This window comes from Manis javanica, chromosome 10, assembly GCF_040802235.1.
Source record: "Manis javanica isolate MJ-LG chromosome 10, MJ_LKY, whole genome shotgun sequence".
In the NCBI taxonomy this organism is placed as follows: domain Eukaryota; kingdom Metazoa; phylum Chordata; class Mammalia; order Pholidota; family Manidae; genus Manis; species Manis javanica.
The window spans coordinates 88,610,767-88,630,123 of NC_133165.1; the positions used below are offsets into that span (position 1 = coordinate 88,610,767).

The 19,357-nt window shown below is 41.6% G+C and overlaps 1 protein-coding gene across 2 annotated transcripts; it reads left to right on the forward strand.

The window, feature by feature from the left end:
* Positions 1–13,496: 13,496 nt before the first annotated feature.
* On the forward strand, positions 13,497–16,704 carry RHEBL1 (RHEB like 1). Of its 2 annotated transcripts, none has more exons than XM_073214225.1 (8): positions 13,497–13,773; positions 14,392–14,463; positions 14,808–14,875; positions 15,149–15,231; positions 15,321–15,377; positions 15,577–15,624; positions 15,968–16,079; positions 16,201–16,704. In XM_073214225.1, the coding sequence occupies exons 1-8, from the start codon at positions 13,722–13,724 to the stop codon at positions 16,288–16,290; spliced, it is 582 nt and encodes a 193-aa protein (XP_073070326.1). In that variant the 5' UTR covers positions 13,497–13,721; the 3' UTR covers positions 16,291–16,704. The 2 variants fall into 2 exon arrangements, with proteins under 2 accessions (XP_073070326.1, XP_017495293.1); XM_017639804.3 differs by having other exon boundaries at positions 15,968–16,049.
* The last annotated feature ends 2,653 nt before the right edge of the window (positions 16,705–19,357 follow it).

Sequence of the window (19,357 nt, forward strand, 5' to 3'; positions counted from 1 at the left end):
AGCAAATAAACTTCTCAGTCATTCAGAATTGTTACCAGTTCCCAGAATTATCTTGGGGAGGGAGGTGCTGATGTGGTCACAGGTGGGGCAGGGATGATTCTTCAGGCCTCCTTGCGACCTGGCTGAAATGCTCCTTTCACCCTAATTTTCTTCTCATCAGGCAACAGTCTGACACCACCAAGAGGACACAGGCATCCTGGGTGGAGAAAAGGGAAAACAATGGATACATTGGTGGGGTGGGGCCCAGATCAGGCCCTCATATATTATTGTGAGGCTTCTTAGCATGAGTATTTGGAGGTGAACTGAGCAAGTCTAGTTCCCAAGTTGGCTAGCTGAGTGCTCTTCCCTGGATCATCTTTCTTGGTGATGTCCATCTGGCTAGAGCATCTGCCTTTCTCTGGGCATACCTTTTGGGCCAAACTATGAATTCACTTCCAAACTAATAAAGATAATTATTATGATGGCTTCAATTTAATGAGTCCCAAATATTTCTTAATAGAGTAATTGGGATATCACATACATTATTTAAATCTCATAACAGTTGTGCAAAATAGGTATTTGATTCCAGAAGGGTTTAATCAGGTCATAAGGGGCGCTGGAGTCCCAGGTTCTGAGGCTATGCAGCCAAAAACAATGCCTCAAATCACAGAACCAAGCCAGTGGGGGCGCTGTGGAAACTGCCACTTAACCACTAGACCCTGCAATTTGCAGACAGATGCCTCCACACTGAATGCTGGAAAGCAAGCTGATGCTGCTGCCACTGTCCACACTGGAACTCCATCTTTCTGCCAGCATTCAGGAAGAATGACAAACAACTGCTATTTTGTTCCATTCATCTCATGGAAGAGAAACTGAGGCTCAGAGTAATTAAGTAACCTGCCTGAGATCACAGAGTGATAAGCCAGCCTTTGAAGCCAGCTCTGGTTGCTTGCAAGTTCCTGCTCTTTCCACCATGTTTTGCCTGTGATGCACATTTATTCTCCAGGCTAAAGTTTCCCAGTGTGCAGGTCTGGAAGAAGTCATGCATCATCAGCGATTCTCAAAGCGCAGTCCTCAGACCAATAACACCAGGATCACCTTCACTTGGAAACTTGTTCAAAGTGCAGTTTCTTGGGTCCTATCCAGACCTACTGAATCAAAAGCTCCTGCGTAGGGCCCAGCGATCTTTATATTAACAACCCCTTCAGGTGACTCTTTGCATCCTCAGGTTTGAGAATAACTATACCAAATGATCACCAAGATGCTCTCGCTCTGATGGGCTATAATAAAAATATTTTGTGAGTTGCTGGTCCCTGGATTGAGCAAGGTTCCCTGAGAGGAGCTAAGTACTTCCCATTTTCCTGAAATGGATTGGTGTTTGTCATACTCCATACTAGCAGTACTTGGGAGTAAGTGCAGGAATGAGGGGAGAACCAGACATGAGGAACATGCAAGGAAGAGGCCTGCATGTATAACCGGGTTATTTTACTGTGGAGTGCCTAGAGACACATATCCTTAATTGGCCTAGTGACACATGAACATATGGGAGGTGCCCTAAAACTGAAATGTCAAAAATGAATGTATTAACTCAATATATTCCCCATGCCCCTACTAAAAAACTCCTCTTCTTCTTCCCAAGTCCTCTAATTCTATAGATAGAATTGCCATATTCCTTCACTTTGTCCCTGTTAATCAGGTCAATCAGCTGCATAACTCCTGTCTAGCATGCCTTTTGTGTGAGTCCTTACCACGCTCTCTGAGCTCCTCTGGTCCAGGCCCTCATCTTTCCCCTCCTAGGTACTGGCTTTCTCATAGGGCTCATCTCAATTATCAATTATTGTATGAAATCTCTGATCCTTCCAGAAAGACTCAGTCAACTTCCTTTCTTCTTTTCTTCTTTCCTTTGTTCCTTTATCTTCTTTGAAGAATGGTTTCTTCCTGTATGCTTCTAGCTACCTATACCGTGATGTGAGACTTAATATAATTTTGTCTTCTAATCTTTTGCTTGATAATTTTCCCTACTATAACATTCGGAGGTGTACCACTCAGAGTCCTTGGAGGAACCAAGGACAATGTAATGAAAGACTGTTCATAAAGGTGGGAACAGGGTGAAGGAGTAGTATCCATAAGGGTGCTGAAGCTTCCTGAGTCTGGCACCGGTAAGGAGCCATTACAGATGGTAAGCCCTAGATTTGAAGGGGCTGGTGGGGAAGGGTTACAAGAACCCAGAAAGAGCTGTAACTGTAGTTGTAGTTGAAGGAGAAGGACACCCAACAGGGTCTGTAGCCTCTGGTAGCTGCATAAGTGAGTCCAAGAAAGGCAACAGAGAAATGGCCAGTGCAAACAATGCACAGAATCAGGAGAAATAATAGACTGTTTATTACTTTAAACCACCAAGTTTTTATATAGTTTCTTATGCAACAATAGATAATTGATGTGTCAGTGGGCAGGTGAACCCATAACTGTTTCTCCACCAAAGGTGTGGAGAACCCAGAAACCCTGCAGACTTGCAGAGTGGAACCCATAATTCTGATGCAAATACAGTAAAAATGTTTTTATTTTTCATAGAGATATCTGAACAGTTTTCTGGGAGTTCTGAGTTTTAATTTTTTTTCTCAGTTGTTTGAGACACAGCAATATATAATGCTGTCCTAGAAATTTTATTCCAAGCCCATTTACCTAACATTAGGATAGTTTGCTTCCTTTATTGGATCTGATAATGGTGATCTTTGTATATCTGAGATATTTACAAAGTAAATATTTTACTCATTACTTTTTTTTGTATCATTAATCTACAATTACATGAGCAACATTATGGTTACTAGACTCCCCCCATCATCAAGTCCCCACCACATACCCCATTACAGTCACTGTCCATCAGCGTAGTAAGATGCTGTAAAATAACTACTTGTCTTCTCTGTGTTGCACAGCCCTCCCCATACTCCCTTTACATTATGTCTGCTAATCGTAATGCCCCTTTTTCCCCCTTGTCCCTCCCTTCCCACCCATCCTCCCCAGTCCCTTTCCCTTTGGTAACTGTTAGTCCATTCTTGGGTTCTGTGAGTCTGCTGCTGTTTTGTTCCTTCAGTTTTTTCTTTGTTCTTATACTCCACATATGAGTGAAATCATTTGGTACTTGTCTTTCTCTGCCTGGCTTATTTCACTGAGCATAATACCCTCTAGCTCCATCCATGTTGTTGCAAATGGTAGGATCTGTTTTCTTCTTATGGCTGAATAATATTCCATTGTGTATATCTACCACATCTTCTTTATCCATTCATCTACTGATGGACAGTTAGGTTGCTTCCATATCTTGGCTATTGTAAATAGTGCAGTGATAAACATAGGGGTGCATCTGTCTTTTTCAAACTGGGCTGTGGCATTCTTAGGGTAAATTCCTAGAAGTGGAATTCCTGGGTCAAATGGTATTTCTATTTTGAACATTTTGAGGAACCTCCATACTGCTTTCCACAATGGTTGAACTAATTTACATTCCCACCAGCAGTGTAGGAGGGTTCCCCTTTCTCCAGAACCTTGAACATTTGCTGTTGTTTGTCTTTTGGATAGTGGCGATCCTTACTGGTGTGAGGTGATATCTCACTGTGGTTTTAATTTGCATTTCTCTGATGATTAGTGATGTGGAGCATCTTCTCATGTGCCTGTTGGTCATCTGAATTTCTTCTTTGGAAAAGTGTCTGTTCAGATTGTCTGCCCATTTTTTAATTGGATTGTTTGCTTTTTGTTTGTTGAGGTGTGTGAGCTCCTTATATATTTTGGATGTCAACCCTTTATTGGATCTGTCATTTATGACTATATTCTCCCATAATGTAGGATGTCTTTTTGTTCTATTGATGGTGTCCTTTACTGTACAGAAGCTTTTCACCTTGATATAGTCCCACTTGTTCATTTTTGCTTTTGTTTCCCTTGTCCAGGGAGATATGTTCATGAAGAAGTTGCTCATACTTATGTCCAAGAGATTAAAAAAAAATTTTTTTTTGGTATCATTAATCTACAATTACATGAAGAACATTATGTTTACTAGGCTCCCCCCTTCACCAAGTCCCCCCAACATACCCTTCACAGTCACTGTCCATCAGCATAGAAAGATGCTGTAAAATAACTACTTGTCTTCTCTGTGTTGCACAGCCCTCCCCGTGCCCCCCACCATACTACACATGCTAATCATAATGCCCCCTTTCTTTTACCCCACCCTTATCCCTCCCTTCCCACCCATCCTCCCCAGTCCCTTTCCCTTTGGGTTCTGTGATTCTGCTGCTGTTTTGTTCCTTCAGTTTTCCTTTTTTCTTACACTCCACATATGAGTGAAATGATTTGGTACTTGTCTTTCTCCACCTGGCTTATTTCACTGAGCATAATACCCTATAGCTCCATCAGTGTTGTTGCAAATGGTAGGATCTGTTTTTTTTCTTATGGCTGAGTAATATTCCATTGTGTATATCTACCACATCTTCTTTATCCATTCATCTACTGATGGACATTTAGGTTGCTTCCATATCTTGGCTATTGTAAATAGTGCAGCGATAAACATAGGGGTGCATCTGTCTTTTTCAAACTGGAGTGCTGCATTCTTAGGGTAAATTCCTGGGTCAAATGGTATTTCTATTTTGAGCATTTTGAGGAACCTCCATACTGCTTTCCACAATGGTTGAACTAATTTACATTCCCACCAGCAGTGTAGGAGGGTTCCTCTCTCTCCACAACCTTGCCAACATTTGTTGTGGTTTGTCTTTTTGATGATGGTGATCCTTACTGGTGTGAGGTGATATCTCATTGTGGTTTTAATTTGCATTTCTCTGATGACTAGCAATGTGGAGTATCTTTTCATGTGTCTGTTGGCCATCTGAATTTCTTCTTTAGAGAACTGTCTATTCAGCTCCTCTGCCCATTTTTTAAATTGGATTATTTGCTTTTTGTTTGTTGAGATGTGTGAGCTCTTTATATATTTTGGATGTCAACCCTTTATCGGATCTGTCATTTATGAATATATTCTCCCATACTGTAGGGTACCTTTTTGTTCTATTGATGGTGTCCTTTGCTGTACAGAACCTACTCAGCTTGATATAGTCCCACTTGTTCATTTTTGCTTTTGTTTCCCTTGCCCAGGGAGATATGTCCATGAAGAAGTCACTCATGTTTATGTTCAAGAGATTTTTGCCTATGTTTTTTTCTAAGAGTTTTATGGTTTCATGACTTACATTCAGGTCTTTGATCCATTTCAAATTTACTTTTGCGTATGGGGTTAGACAGTGATTCAGTTTCATTCTCTTACATGTAGCTGTCCAGTTTTGCCAGCACCATCTGTTGAAGAGACTGTCATTTCCCCGTTATATGTCCATGGCTCCTTTATTGTATATTTAATTGACCATATATGTTTGGGTTAATGTCTGGAGTCTCTATTCTGTTCCACTGGTCTGTGGCTCTGTTCTTGTGCCAGTACCAAACTGTCTTGATTACTGTGGCTTTGTAGTAGAGCTTGAAGTTGGGGAGCGAGACCCCCCCCCACTTTATTCTTCCTTCTCAGGATTGCTTTGGCTATTCAGGGTCTTTGGTGTTTCCATATGAATTTTTGAACTATTTGTTCCAGTTCGTTGAAGAATGCTATTGGTAATTTGATAGGGATTGCATCAAATCTGTATATTGCTTTGGGCGGGATGGCCATTTTGACTATATTAATTCTTCCTAGCCAAGAGCACGGGATGAGTTTCCATTTGTTAGTGTCCTCTTTAATTTCTCTTTAGAGTATCTTATAGTTTTCAGGGTATAGGTCTTTCACTTCCTTGGTAAGGTTTATTCCTAAGTATTTTATTCTTTTTGATGCAATTGTGAATGGAATTGTTTTCCTGATTTCTCTTTCTGTTGGTTCATTGTTAGTGTATAGGAAAGCCACAGATTTCTGTGTGTTAATTTTGTATCCTGCAACTTTGCTGTATTCCGATATCAGTTCTAGTAGTTTTGGAGTGGAGTCTTTAGGGTTTTTTATGTACAATATCATGTTATCTGCAAATAGTGACAGTTTAACTTCTTCTTTACCAATTTGGATTCCTTGTATTTCTTTGTTTTGTCTAATTGCCGTGGCTAGGACCTCCAGTACTATGTTGAATAACAGTGGGGAGAGTGGGCATCCTTGTCTTGTTCCCGATCTCAGAGGAAAAGCCTGCAGCTTTTCACTGTTCAGTATGATGTTTGCTGTGGGTTTATCATATATGGCTTTTATTATGTTGAGGTACCTGCCCTCTATACCCATTTTGTTGAGAGTTTTTTATCATGAATGGATGTTGAATTTGTCGAACGCTTTTTCAGCATCTATGGAGATAATCATGTGGTTTTTGTCTTTCTTTTTATTGATGTGGTGGATGACGTTGATGGATTTTCAAATGTTGTACCATCCTTGCATCCCTGGGATGAATCCCACTTGGTCGTGGTATATGATCCTTTTGATGTACTTTCGAATTCGGTTTGCTAATATTTCATTGAGTATTTTTGCATCTACATTGATCAGGGATATTGGTCTGTAATTTTCTTTTTTTGTGGGGTCTTTGCCTGGTTTTGGTATTAGGGTGATGTTGGCTTCATAGAATAAGCTTGGGAATATTCCCTCCTCTTCTATTTTTTGGAAAATTTTAAGGAGAATGGGTATTATGTCTTCTCTGTATGTCTGATAAAATTCCGAGGTAGATCCATCTGGCCTGGGGGTTTTGTTCTTGGGTAGATTTTTGATTACTGCTTAAATTTCTTTGCTGGTAATTGGTTTGCTTAGATTTTGTGTTTCTTCCTTGGTCAGTCTTGGAAGGTTGCATTTTTCTAGGAAGTTGTCCATTTCTTCTAGGTGTTCCAGCTTCTTAGCATATAGGTTTTCATAGTAGTCTCTAATAATTCTTTGTATTTCTGTTGGGTCTGTCGTGATGTTTCCTTTCTCATTTCTGATTCTGTTGATGTGTGTTGATTCTCTTTTTCTCTTAATAAGTCTGTCTAGAGGCTTATCTATTTTGTTTATTTTCTCAAAGAACCAGCTCTTCGTTTCATCGATTTTTTTCTATTGTTTTATTCTTCTCAATTTTATTTATTTATTCTCTGATCTTTATCATATCCCTCCTTCTGCTGACTTTAGGCCTCATTTGTTCTCCTTTTTCCAATTTCGATAATTATGACATTAGACCATTCATTTGGGATTGTTCTTCCTTCTTCAAGTGTGCCTGGATTGCTATATACTTTCCTCTTAAGACTGCTTTCGCTGTGTCCCACAGAAGTTGGGGCTTTGTGTTGTTGTTGTTATTTGTTTCCATATATTCCTTGATCTCTATTTTAATTTGTTCATTGATCCATTGATTATTTACAAGCATGTTGTTAAGCCTCCATGTGTTTGTGAGCCTTTTTGTTTTCTTTGTACAATTTATTTCTAGTTTTATACCTTTGTGGTCTGAAAAGTTGGTTGGTAGAATTTCAATCTTTTGGAATTTACTGACGTTCTTTTTGTGGCCTAGTATGTGGTCTATTCTGGAGAATGTTCCATGTGCACTTGAGAAGAATGTGTATCCTGTTGCTTTTGGATGTAGATATCTATAGATGTCTATTAGGTCCGTTTGTTTTAGTGTGTTGTTCAGTGCCTCCATGTCCTTACTTATTTTCTGTCCAGTGGATCTGTCCTTTGGGGTGAGTGGCGTGTTGAAGTCTCCTAAAATGAATGCATTGCATTCTATTTCCTCCTTTAGTTCTGTTAGTATTTGTTTCACATATGCTGGTGCTCCTGTGTTGGGTGCATATATATTTATAATGGTTATATCCTCTTGTTGGACTGAGCCCTTTATCATTATGTAATTTCCTTCTTTATCTCTTGTTACTTTCTTTGTTTTGAAGTCTATTTTGTCTGATACAAGTTCTGCAACACCTGTTTTTTTCTGTATTTCTTGCATGAAATATCCTTTTCCATCCCTTCACTTTTAGTCTGTGTATATCTTTGAGTTTGAGATGAGTCTCTTGTAAGCAGCCTATAGAGGTTCTTGCTTTTTTATCCATTCTTTTACTCTGTGTCTTTTGATTGGTCCATTCCATCCATTTACATTTAGGGTGGTTATCGATAGATATGTACTGTGCATTACTTTTAAAGGTGGTTGATATTTAAGAGTCTCATGCTCTACCGACTGAGCTAGCTAGGCACTTGGAGATTTATATATATATATATATATTTTACTTTATCGAATGCACATCACAGTGCTTCAACAGTTCCCTTCCCTCTCTTCCCCATCCCCACCCACTCTCCTCCTCCTTAGTAATTAGCAGTAGTCACTTCTCAGTGTCTATGAGTCTAATGCTGTTTTGTTCCTTCTGTGTTGCTTTGTTTGTATATTCCACAAATAAGTGGAATCATATGGTATTTGTCTTTCTCTGGTTGGCTCATTTCACTTAGCATAATTCCCCCTAGATCCATGCATGTTGTTGCAAATGGCAGTATTTCCTTTCTTTTTATGGTTGAATAATATTCCATTGTGTATATGTACCATATCTTCTTTATCCATTCATCTACTGATTGCTTCCATACTTTGGCTATTGTAAATTATGTGGCGATAAACATAGGGGTGCATGTATCTTTTTGAATCAGGGATTTTGTTTTCTTTGGGTAAATTCTTGAATGGAATTGCTGGATCACATGCTATTTCTATATTTGGTTTTTTGAGGAACCTCCATATTGCTTTCTCCACAGCAGTTGCACCAATTTGCGTTCCTAGCAACACCCTTTCTCAGCACCCTTGCCAGCATTTGCTATTTCTTGTCCTTTGGATAGGGCCATTCTAATTGGCGTGAGGTGATATCTCATTGTGGTTTTGATTTGCATTTCTCTGATGATTAGCCATGTGGAACATCTTTTCGTGTGCCTATTGGCCATTTGTATTTCTTCTTTGAAGAAGTATCTGTTCAGGTCCTCTGCCCAGTTTTTGATCAAGTTATTTTTTTTTTTGGGTGTTGAGGCCTATGAACTCTTTATATATTTTGGATGTTAACCCTTATCAGATGAGTCATTTATGAATATATTCTCCCATACTATAGGATGCCTTTTTGTTCTGCTGATGGTGTCCTTTGCTGAACAGAAGCTTTTTAGTTTGATGTAGTCCCACTTGTTCATTTTCTATTTCCCTTGCCTGAGGAGATGTGTTCAGGAAAAAGTTGCTCATGTTTATATTCAAGAGATTTTTGCCTATGTTTTCTTCTAAGAGTTTTTTTTCTCCTGATTCTTAAAAATTTATTTAGAAAATTTTATAGATTCAGCTATCTGCATGATAGTTTAATGGACATATATATATATATAAAATATTCATGTGTGTGTACATTGGAGAATGAAGATCAAGAATAATGCTCTAATATTAATGAAATTTGTAAACTTAAAGGGTAAATAAAGTACTTTTAACAAATAAAGATGCATAGATTAGATAATGATAGTAATATAAAATACTTGTCAGCCCCAGTTATTTGTAACACATGGGTATTCATAGAGGATGTTTTTTTCTCTGTGTAGTTTAGGCAACTCTCAGTGCCCTTTTCAAAGGTCAGCAAGTCCCAGGAAGATGGATTATACATAGGTAGAACAATCTGGCATCCATTATGTTTAAATTCCTGCTAACACTAATAAGATTATCTCTGCCCTTTTCATCCATTTCAAAATAGTTTGGAAATCTCATTTTTAGAAAAGTGTTCTGTTTAGCGTATATGCAAAGAATATCCCCCTTTTCTATTATTTGGTAATAAGGTAAGATATTTTATATAATTTTATTTGAGTCCTCTCTCTTTTTTTCTTGATAAGTCTAGCTAAATGTTTACCCATTTTGTTTGTCTTCAAAGAACCAGTTCTTAGTTTCATTGGTGTTTTACATTTTTTTTTGATATTGTTAATATACAATTACTTGAACATTACAGTTACTAGACTCCCCCTATTATCAAGTCCCCCCCCACATACCCCATTACAGTCACTGTCCATCAGTGTATTAAGATGCTATAGAATCATTACTTGTCTTCTCTGTTTATACTGCCTTTCCCGTGTCCCCCCCAACTACATTATGTGTGCTAATTGTAATGCCTCTTTTTCCCCCTTATCCCTCCCTTCTCACCCATCCTCTCCAGTCCCTTTCCCTTTGGTAAGTGTTAGTCCACTTCTAAGAGTTTTATGGTTTCATGACTTACATTCAGGTCTTTGATCCATTTTGAATTTACCTTTGTGTATGGAGTTAGACAATAATCCAGTTTCATTCTTTTACATATAGCTGTCCAGTTTTGCCAACACCAGTTGTAGAAGAGGGTGCCTTTTCCCCATTGTATGTTCACAGCTCCTTTATCATATACTAATTGACCATATATGCATGGGTTTATTTCTGGGCTCTCTAGTCTGTTCCATTGATCTATGTGTCTGTTCTTGTGCCAGTACCAAATTGTTCTGGTTACTGTAGCTTTGTAGTAGACCTTAAAGTCAGGGAGTGTAATCCCCTCAGCTTTGTTCTTCTTTCTCAGGATTGCTTTGGCTATTCGGGGTCTTTTTGGGTTCCATATGAATTTTAGAACTATTTGTTCTAGTTCATTGAAGAATGTTGTTGGTATTTTGATAGGGATTGCATTAAATCTGTAAATTGCTCTGGGCAGGATGGCCATTTTGACAATACTAGCTTTTTCTATTCATGAATACAGGATAGATTTCCATTTTTTGGTGTCTTCTTTAATTTCTCTCATGAGTGTCTTGCAGTTTTCAGAGCATAGGTGGTGATTGACATTTAATAAACAAAAACTTGGTCCCTAGGTGTGCAGGTCTTATAAATTGGCTCACTAAATGTTTACTCTTAAGCACCTTCTCTTTTGCCTTCCTTTACTTTAGAGGTGGAAAAGAAATGCTAAAATTCTCTGTTTCCTTTACAGCTAGAGATGGATGGCTGTATGATACAGTTTTGTTCAATGAGTGTAGGTAAAAATCTGCTGTGAGGTCTTCTTTTCCTGCATAAAAAGAAAAAGCTACAAGAGGAAAAAGCCCTTTTTCTTAAGCCTTTTGTTGTCTTCTTGACTGAAAACAAGAGAATTTGAGGGTGATTTAATAAAGACACTATTTACAAAGGTGTGGGCAGGGTATAGGGAAACCATGCGGGGCAGAGCAGTATGTCAGGGTAAGTATTAGAGAGGCTGTTACTACTGTAGGCCTGATGGGTGAAGGAAGGGAGTTACTGGAAAAAGAACAAAGGAGCTGTGTTGGTGTGTGTTGGGGGCACCTTGAGGGTGTTATGACCTTTGGTGTGGACACAGATGGTCTCCTTCCTCCATCTGAATTCTGTGAGGACTTCCCTTTAGCTGGACCCCACTAAGATCCAAGGGGCAAGGTCTGCCTCCTAGATACATATCTGGGTAAAAAAGTGTAAAGAGTTAATCTGAAAAGACAAATAACATAAAAGGCATCTCTTATTATTATATCCCTAGTGGGTAACACATAGTAGGAGTGTCTGGCACAAAGTAGGAGATGAATAAATATTTTAGGTTTAATTGAATCCAGTTCTTTGTTCTATCTTACACTGCTTAAGATTCAATCTAAAATCACCAACTACCTCACTCAGTCTCCATAATCCAACATAAAATTTCTGGTCTGCAAGGAACTTTCTTTACCCATTAGAAAAAAAGGTATTTGAGTCCCTTTATGAGGCCAGATTAAGAAGTGGCTCATTGAAATGACTTTTGTATGTCTGGAGTTTTTAAAGCATTAGATGGTTCTTTAGTTTTACAAAGCCTGTCCTCCAGTACAATCTAATTCCTACATACCCAGCTCATCAGGGCCTTCCAGAAGAAATAAATCCTGTGAGCTGCCTATATGACTAAGTCTCAGTTTCCACATCTGTAAGACAAGGATGCTAATAGCTACCTATCATTCAAGTCTCAGGCACAAATGTCACCTCCTTAGGCTTTCTAGGATGTCATAAAAAAGAGGAGTACCACACCCCAAGTTACTGTCTAGCCCATTAATATCTTTTTCCCCCATTGCAGTTATTGTTTTTTTATTATAATTTATTTGTTGTTTACTTGTAGATTGTTGGTCTTCTCCCTAAAGAACACTTGATCCTTGTGAGCCAACACCTTATCTGTGATATTTGCTGCTCTATTTCCAGCACTTAGAAGGGTGCCTGGGACACGGTGGTTGTTGGATAACTGTTGAAGAATGCATGAATAATGCGAGTTATCAACCTTAGGGCTATCGTGAATATTAAATGAGATAATGAAATGCACCTGGCACAAAGTGGAACCCTGTAAATGTAGGTGATTTCTTTCCTCTTTTTCCCTTCCTCATCTCCTATATCCAAACCTTCAGCCAGTTAGCTTGACTTCAGCCACAAAACATATCCTGAATTCACTACTTCATTCATCTCTACCACTCTTACCTCTCACATAGACTACAAGTAACAGTCTCCTAGCTGATCTCCCTGCTTCCCTTTTTGCTTCATCCCTCTCAAACCCTAATCTATTCTCCACAGCCAGGGAAATCTATTAGATACACAATTCAGATTACATCATGCCCCAATTTAAGCATCCTCAACATTCTAGGTACTTAGAATTAAACGAAATTCCCTTACATGACCTGGCCCCTCCCATCCTCTTAGTCTTCATCTGCTTCAGGCTAACTGGCATTCTCTGTCTCTTCTGGAATTTAAAAATTTATTTCCATTTTAACGCTGATGGATTCTTCTGTTAAAATCTTGTGCTAACTGGCTTCTTGTCATTCAAACTTGTTTCAGTGGGGCTTTCTGAGAGATAGTGTCACTAATCTAAAGCGGTCATGTCTTATCACACTGCCTTTTATAGCGCTTGATACTAATATTTCCTCGTATATATGTTTGTTTCTTCCTAGCTAGGTTTTAAGTTTCCTGAAGGCAGAGACCTTGTCTGTCATGTTCATTGTTCTATCTCCAAAGCTAGAGCAATGCCTGGAACATATATGCTCAATAAATATTTGTTGAATAAATGACTGCACTGATTATGATCATGATGAAAACAAAACGTCAGATGACCTCGCCACAAATTCTAACATTTCCTCAAGAATAAGAATTGTAATTCCGAAGTTAGATCTTGGAAGACTGGAAAAACCTGACAATGAAAGACGTGGGGCTGAAGGCTGGGAGAAGCAGGAGCGAGTATATTGGAACTTTGGCCTTTTTTCCTATCCAAGGACCTCAGAGACCTTGCAAAAAGAAGCGCTAGAATCTTTTCACCAGAAATTCCAGCCTAGCCACAACAGGTATTTTCCATCTATACGATTCCTCTCAGCCACTTCTGCTAGGTTGCAAAAGCGCAAACACCTCTAGGACCCCGGGTTCCTTTCTGTTTCTTTATGAATGAACCGGCTCTAGTCTGCGCACGCGCAGCTCCTCGTTCTCCCGCTCCACGTGAGGCCCACCCTTCCCTCCTACTGGCGGCCCCGCCTTTATCCTTTCTAATGGACCAATGGCAAGCCGCCTGGGGGGCGGAGCCCGGAGCGGCGCGGCACTGTAGATCCCCAGGCGCCCGGCTCCCTCGCGTTAGTCTTGCTGTGTTGTGATCACGTGGTCAGCTCCGGGCGCGGTGCTTGTTTTGGTTTCCCTCTATTCTACCCCTGGCAGCTTCGGAGTGAGAGATATTCTGGTGCTTTGCCTCGCTTGCCTACATTCTGACCTTCTCTTCTTAGGGCTCTGTCAGCCCGCAGTTCTGCAAGCCCTTCGGGGCCGGCGCCTGCCATGCCGCTAGTTCGCTACAGGAAGGTGGTCATCCTCGGATACCGCTCCGTAGGTGAGTCTCCGCCTTGGGAAAAACACGGACGCACCACGACTTTGTGGCCAGAGGAGGCGCGCTGTCGCGGGAACGCGACCGTGGGAGGAATGGTGGTATCGTTAGAACGAGATTGTAGAGCGAGGGTTCAGAGGATGGAGGAGGAAAAGCTGGGGTAGTCGTAGTGTATTGAGGGCTGCAGGGAGCGGGAGCACATAGGAGTTAATGTGGGCTTGGCTGCAAGAACACCAGAGTGGGGTTCATTACTTGGCTGCATTACTCTGGGGGGTGGGGGTGGCGTCAGGATTTGATGATGGGGGCGCGTTCTGCGTGGGGCAAATCGCAGGTGTCCGAGTGCTGGACAGACTTCATTTTAGGGAATCCCGGATCTTTCCAGGCGTGGGGTGGGGAAAGGCGGCAGGAAAGGCTTCCTGCGGCGCAACTGAATGCATCCGGTGGCCGAGATGCCGAGACCTAGGGCGAAAAGAGGGTGAGGATAGGCTAAGAAAAAGCTTTGTATGGGGCACTCACAGGCTAGGGGACCAATTTGGGGTCCCCTTTAGTTCTGGGCCACAGCCGGTAAGGACAGATGTGAATGTGGATGGTTGATTTGGATACAACTACCACTGCTTCCCACAGGGAAGACATCTTTGGCACATCAGTTTGTGGAGGGCGAGTTCCTGGAAGGCTATGATCCTACAGTGGAGAATAGTAAGTGGACGTCTACCCTAGGGTGGGGCAGGGAAGGCTTGGGTGCCCCACCCAAAGCCATAATTCAACATTTTCCTGGTACCAAGGGGCTGATTTAATAGGACATTAAATCTTATCTCTAGCAATCCTGTTCTATGAGTGAAGCTAGAGTGTACATTTTGCAAGATGTTGAATCCAGAATGCTGTGGATATAGACAATAAGAACCCTAATGTTGTCTCTTCAGTTTGCTGGAGAGCTCCATGGACCTGGTCCATCTGTGTCACCTGCAGGGCTAAGAATGTATGAGGGCACACATAGCTAGCCCTTTAAGGCACTTCACAGTCAAGTTTTCTTTTCTTTTCAGCCTACAGCAAGATAGTGACTCTTGGCAAAGATGAGTTTCACCTACACCTGGTGGACACAGCAGGGCAGGTACCAGTTTGGGGTAGGGGATCTAAACATGGCAGTTCAGTTCTGGGAGATGAAGTCTGGTAGCCTCTGTCGTTTATCTGTAAAGTACTATGAAAAGAAAAGCATTTTAACAGCTGGTAGTGTATAGCGATTATTGTAGCTACTTTGTAAATGCTTTTTGAATAGAAGTAAAGAGTAGGGAGTGCCCCAGGGAGGGTCCCCAGGATGCAGCCTACCAGACTTTGCCATCTGAATGTTGTGGATATAGGTACCGATGTTTCTATTTCTTGTCAGGATGAATACAGCATTCTGCCCTATTCATTCATCATTGGGGTCCATGGTTATGTGCTTGTGTATTCTGTCACCTCTCTGCATAGGTAAGTGCCCAAGGTTTTGAGTGGGGTACTTGAGAGGATCTGAGGACTGTTACAGAATAAGGTTATAGCTCCATTTCTTGTGTTTGAAGCTTCCAAGTCATTGAGAGTCTATACCAAAAACTACATGAAAGCCATGGGAAAACCCGGTAAGTGGCCCTGGGGATAGACATAGTATGGACACAGGGGGATGAGACAGAACAGAAAGGAGTACTGGTCTAAGTTAGGGAGGCAGCCAAGACATAGATTCTTCTGGTCTGATGGGAAGTTTCCAGGCCTGACATGAAGGAGGTTGGGATCCACGGGGACCGGGAGGGGATCCTGTAGTTAACTGCTATCTCCTCACAGGCTGCCAGTGGTGCTCGTGGGGAACAAGGCAGATCTCTCTCCAGACAGGTACGGAAATCTCTGCAGCTCAGGGCAAAGGAAAGTAGGCTGGACTGGGAATGCATCAGGCTCTAGTCCTAGCTCTGCCACTGACTCGAACAAGTCATTTCATCTCTTCATTTCTAACTTTAAGGTTAAGACAAGATAACCCTGCTGTTGAAAAAATCTGTAATTTTATATCTCAAGCCTCAGTACTAGACTCCTTTGTTTTCATATATATTCTCCTTCCCCAGCCTTCTCCCAAACCCTTGGAAGTGGAATGGGTTAGAGGAAGTCTAGATCCTATGAAGATTTTGCAGACAACATGGGAGCATTGCTATCCTCCATTTTCACATCCCAACTTGGCTTGTAGGGAGGTCCAGGCAATTGAAGGGAAGAAGCTGGCAGAGTCCTGGGGTGCGACATTTATGGAGTCATCTGCTCGAGAGAATCAGGTGCTGGGCCTGAAGATTTGGAATGGGTGGGTGGGTAGCACTTTTTCTATGGCACTGCTTGGTGGTGGGGATGGTGCGGGAGGAGGTATTCATCTTGGAGCTAGGTGGTATTGGCACTAACTTTTTTGCCTTGAATTCCTATCTCTTGCAGCTGACTCAAGGCATCTTCACTAAAGTCATTCAGGAGATTGCCAGGGTGGAGAATTCCTATGGGCAAGAGCGCCGTTGCTGTCTCATGTGAACCATCGGACACAGAGTAGCAGCCTTGATTCTGCCCCTTCCACTTGCCAGGCTCCAGCAGGGGCAGGCCCTCAGGACTTTACGGGTATGGGTGCCAGCTGTGTTCCCTGGCCCTCTGGGCACAGTGTGGTACCCTCATGTTTGCACACTTTCCCCAGGCTTTAGTAGTCTGGTTGTCAATGTTTACAAAGGGGCAAGGATGTGTCATGGGCACTGACCTCTAGCCCTCTGTTTTTGCTAAATGAATTATTATAACCTGCAGGGTTGGGATATGCATCCTGGGCATTATTTATTCAGGACCCAGTCTCCTATGTAGGTTTTAGGTGTTGGCTGGGTGAAGGGAGCTTGGGAGTCCTGAAGTGAAGCTGGCTCCCTGGGGTGATAATGTATATATGAAAATAAACTGAGAAATCTTTTTGTTGTTGACTTCTCTTTATCTGGGGAGTGCTGAGGGCAAGTTATTTCCTTTTCCAAGGAGTAATGAGTGTGGTCTTTGGTGGGGAATCAGGGCCAATTCTTTTCTCCTACTCCTACTTTCCTTCCTATTCCTTACTCCTGAGTCATTCAGGACCATTACCCCAAGACTACTCGCTTCTCCAACCATTTTTTTTACAGCGTTCTTACACAGGTACCAGTTTGCTGCCACTCCCAAGTGTGCAGACTATTAAGATCCCCTCAACTACAGAAACACCACCCTCTAGTGGCCAGCTGCCACATGCTGACCTAGCTTCCCTCCTGGGACCTGGCATTTACTGGAACTCAAACAGGGTAGGGTTTGGGGAGGAGGAAGCCCCTCATTCCTATGATGTAAGAATTGAGGAAGAGTATAGAGGCAGGGACTTGATTGTATGTGAAGATTTTGGCTTTCTAAGAAAGTAAGAAATCATGCCCCTTGTGTAGGTCAATTGCCCTCCCTATCTTCCATGTCCCCATTGCTCTTCATTAAAATGGAGGTTCTTTGCGCTTTTCATAGCTTTGACCTTATCATACCTCTTACACCTTTGGAGTTGTGCTTCCTTTTTTAGGTGTCAAAGGTATTGTTTCTGCCCTTTCTTATTGACCTGTGACCTCAGGAGGAGGATGGATATTTCAGGTTTGGTCCTATCTGCCTCTATTCCTGTCCCCGCTCTACTTCCTAGGGCCTAACTGACCTAATACCTCCTTCAAGGACTTACAAGGGTTACTTGAATGATATCCTGATTGTACAGATTTCTCCTGCCATCTGGGGGATCCGGAGGTACTCTGTCAAAGCACTTGGTTGGGAAGAATGGACAAAATCTAGGTGTGACTTTTTTTAGATGTAACCTTTTTAGTGCCTGGCTCTAGGCTAGTTGGGCTCACTAGTTGGTGATGACTGTCACACTGTTTTTCAAAAGTCCTGCCAACTGCTTTTGCATCTCTGATCCAGAATCTGAAAGGAAATAAGCATTCTCCAAAGAGTGATCTCAGTGGCTTAGAGTCTCTTTAGGGTTGTCACCACCCTCCCTCCTTACATAAAAAATGGGTCCTTTTGCACATTTGATCTGGAATACTCATTATAGGTATTTACCTACCCTTTTGCTGTCATTTCCATGAGGTCCAGCATACAAGTGTCTGACATTTTCTAGGAGTGTATCAAACAACCTCAAGTTCTGATAACAATAAAGAATAGTTGTTAGTGGCTGGGTTGAAATAGTCACTTCCACTTTTTTTGGTGACCTTGGGCAGCCATTTAACCTCTTCACCTCTCTGGGCCTCATTTCTCATATATGAAGTATAGTTAAACCTTTACAGGGTCGAGATTGAGAAACTGAAGTAATAGGAAATGCTTAGCACAGTTCCTTATGCATAAGAAACCCTCAAAAAATGGTGGCTATTGTTATTGGAGGTATTTCTGGTGAAGGTCAGCCTCTCTGTAGTTGAAGCAGAGAGTAGGAAGGGTCCTTATATTTTCCAACTCTTGTCTCGGGTTAACTTTTTCCACTATAGCTAGGACAGGTGTGGGGATCACTGCTGGAATTTTTGCTGAAATAGACCTGAATGATCAGTGCAGGGTACATGATGTCAGTGTGTGGCTAGCACAGGACATGCATAATCCTGATCCCTCCCATGACACTGGCCAGTAGGTATTTAGGTTTCCTACACTGTCCAGTAAAAAAGCCACAAGTCACATATTATTATTTAAGCTACATTTCTATTAAAATTAATAAGTTCCTCAATTGCACTACTTACATTTCAAAGTGCTCTATAGGTACACGTGGCTAAGGCATATTAGATTGTGCAGACATAGCACATTTCCATCATTGCAGAAAGTTCTACTGGAGAGCACGGTAAAACCTTACCCACAAAATCAGCCCTGCACCTAATTTGTTTGCTTCTTTCTCCACATCTTCCTTACAAAGAACTATATATATATATATATATATATATAAAAATACTAGGAAAAACATGACCATTGGTTTGAATCATGGCTCAACTTCTCAATAGATACAGTTCGTTGTGCAATTGTACCTAGTTTAGCTTTAATCTCTTCATTTGTAACCCTGACATAACTCCATGTAATTCATAAGGAGGGTGAAGAAAAACTAAGAATATATAAAATATCTAGCACATAGTTAATTTGTCTCCTGTCCATCCTGTGGGTACAGCTAATGTAGAAAAGGCATTCCAATCCCTTCTCATCCACTTATGGGCGGTGGGCAGGGTGTGTGTGGGTGCCTTCAAGCACAGTGTTGTAGGATCCTGTCTAGAGTTAAGTACTACAGTGAAGCAGCAGCAAAGCTCCAGGGTACATTCCCTCTGTTTATTAAAAAAGGGGACATGGGCCCTGAAGATTCGGGAAGAAAGACTGGGGTGGGCGGTGGGGGGTGGGAGTAGCCGGATAGGAAGGGAAAACTACATTAATGTTTTGATGAGGGAAGTGCGTGTGTGTTTTGGGGGGACTGATAGTCCTCTTTCCTCATGAAGGGGTTTGGGAGCCAGATGGGACGACTAGGGGCTCGTTCCACTTTCCTTCGGGTCCCCGAACGAGGCAAGAACCCACCCTTTTCTGCGCCAGGCGCTGTGCCTCACTTTCTCCATTTACGGAC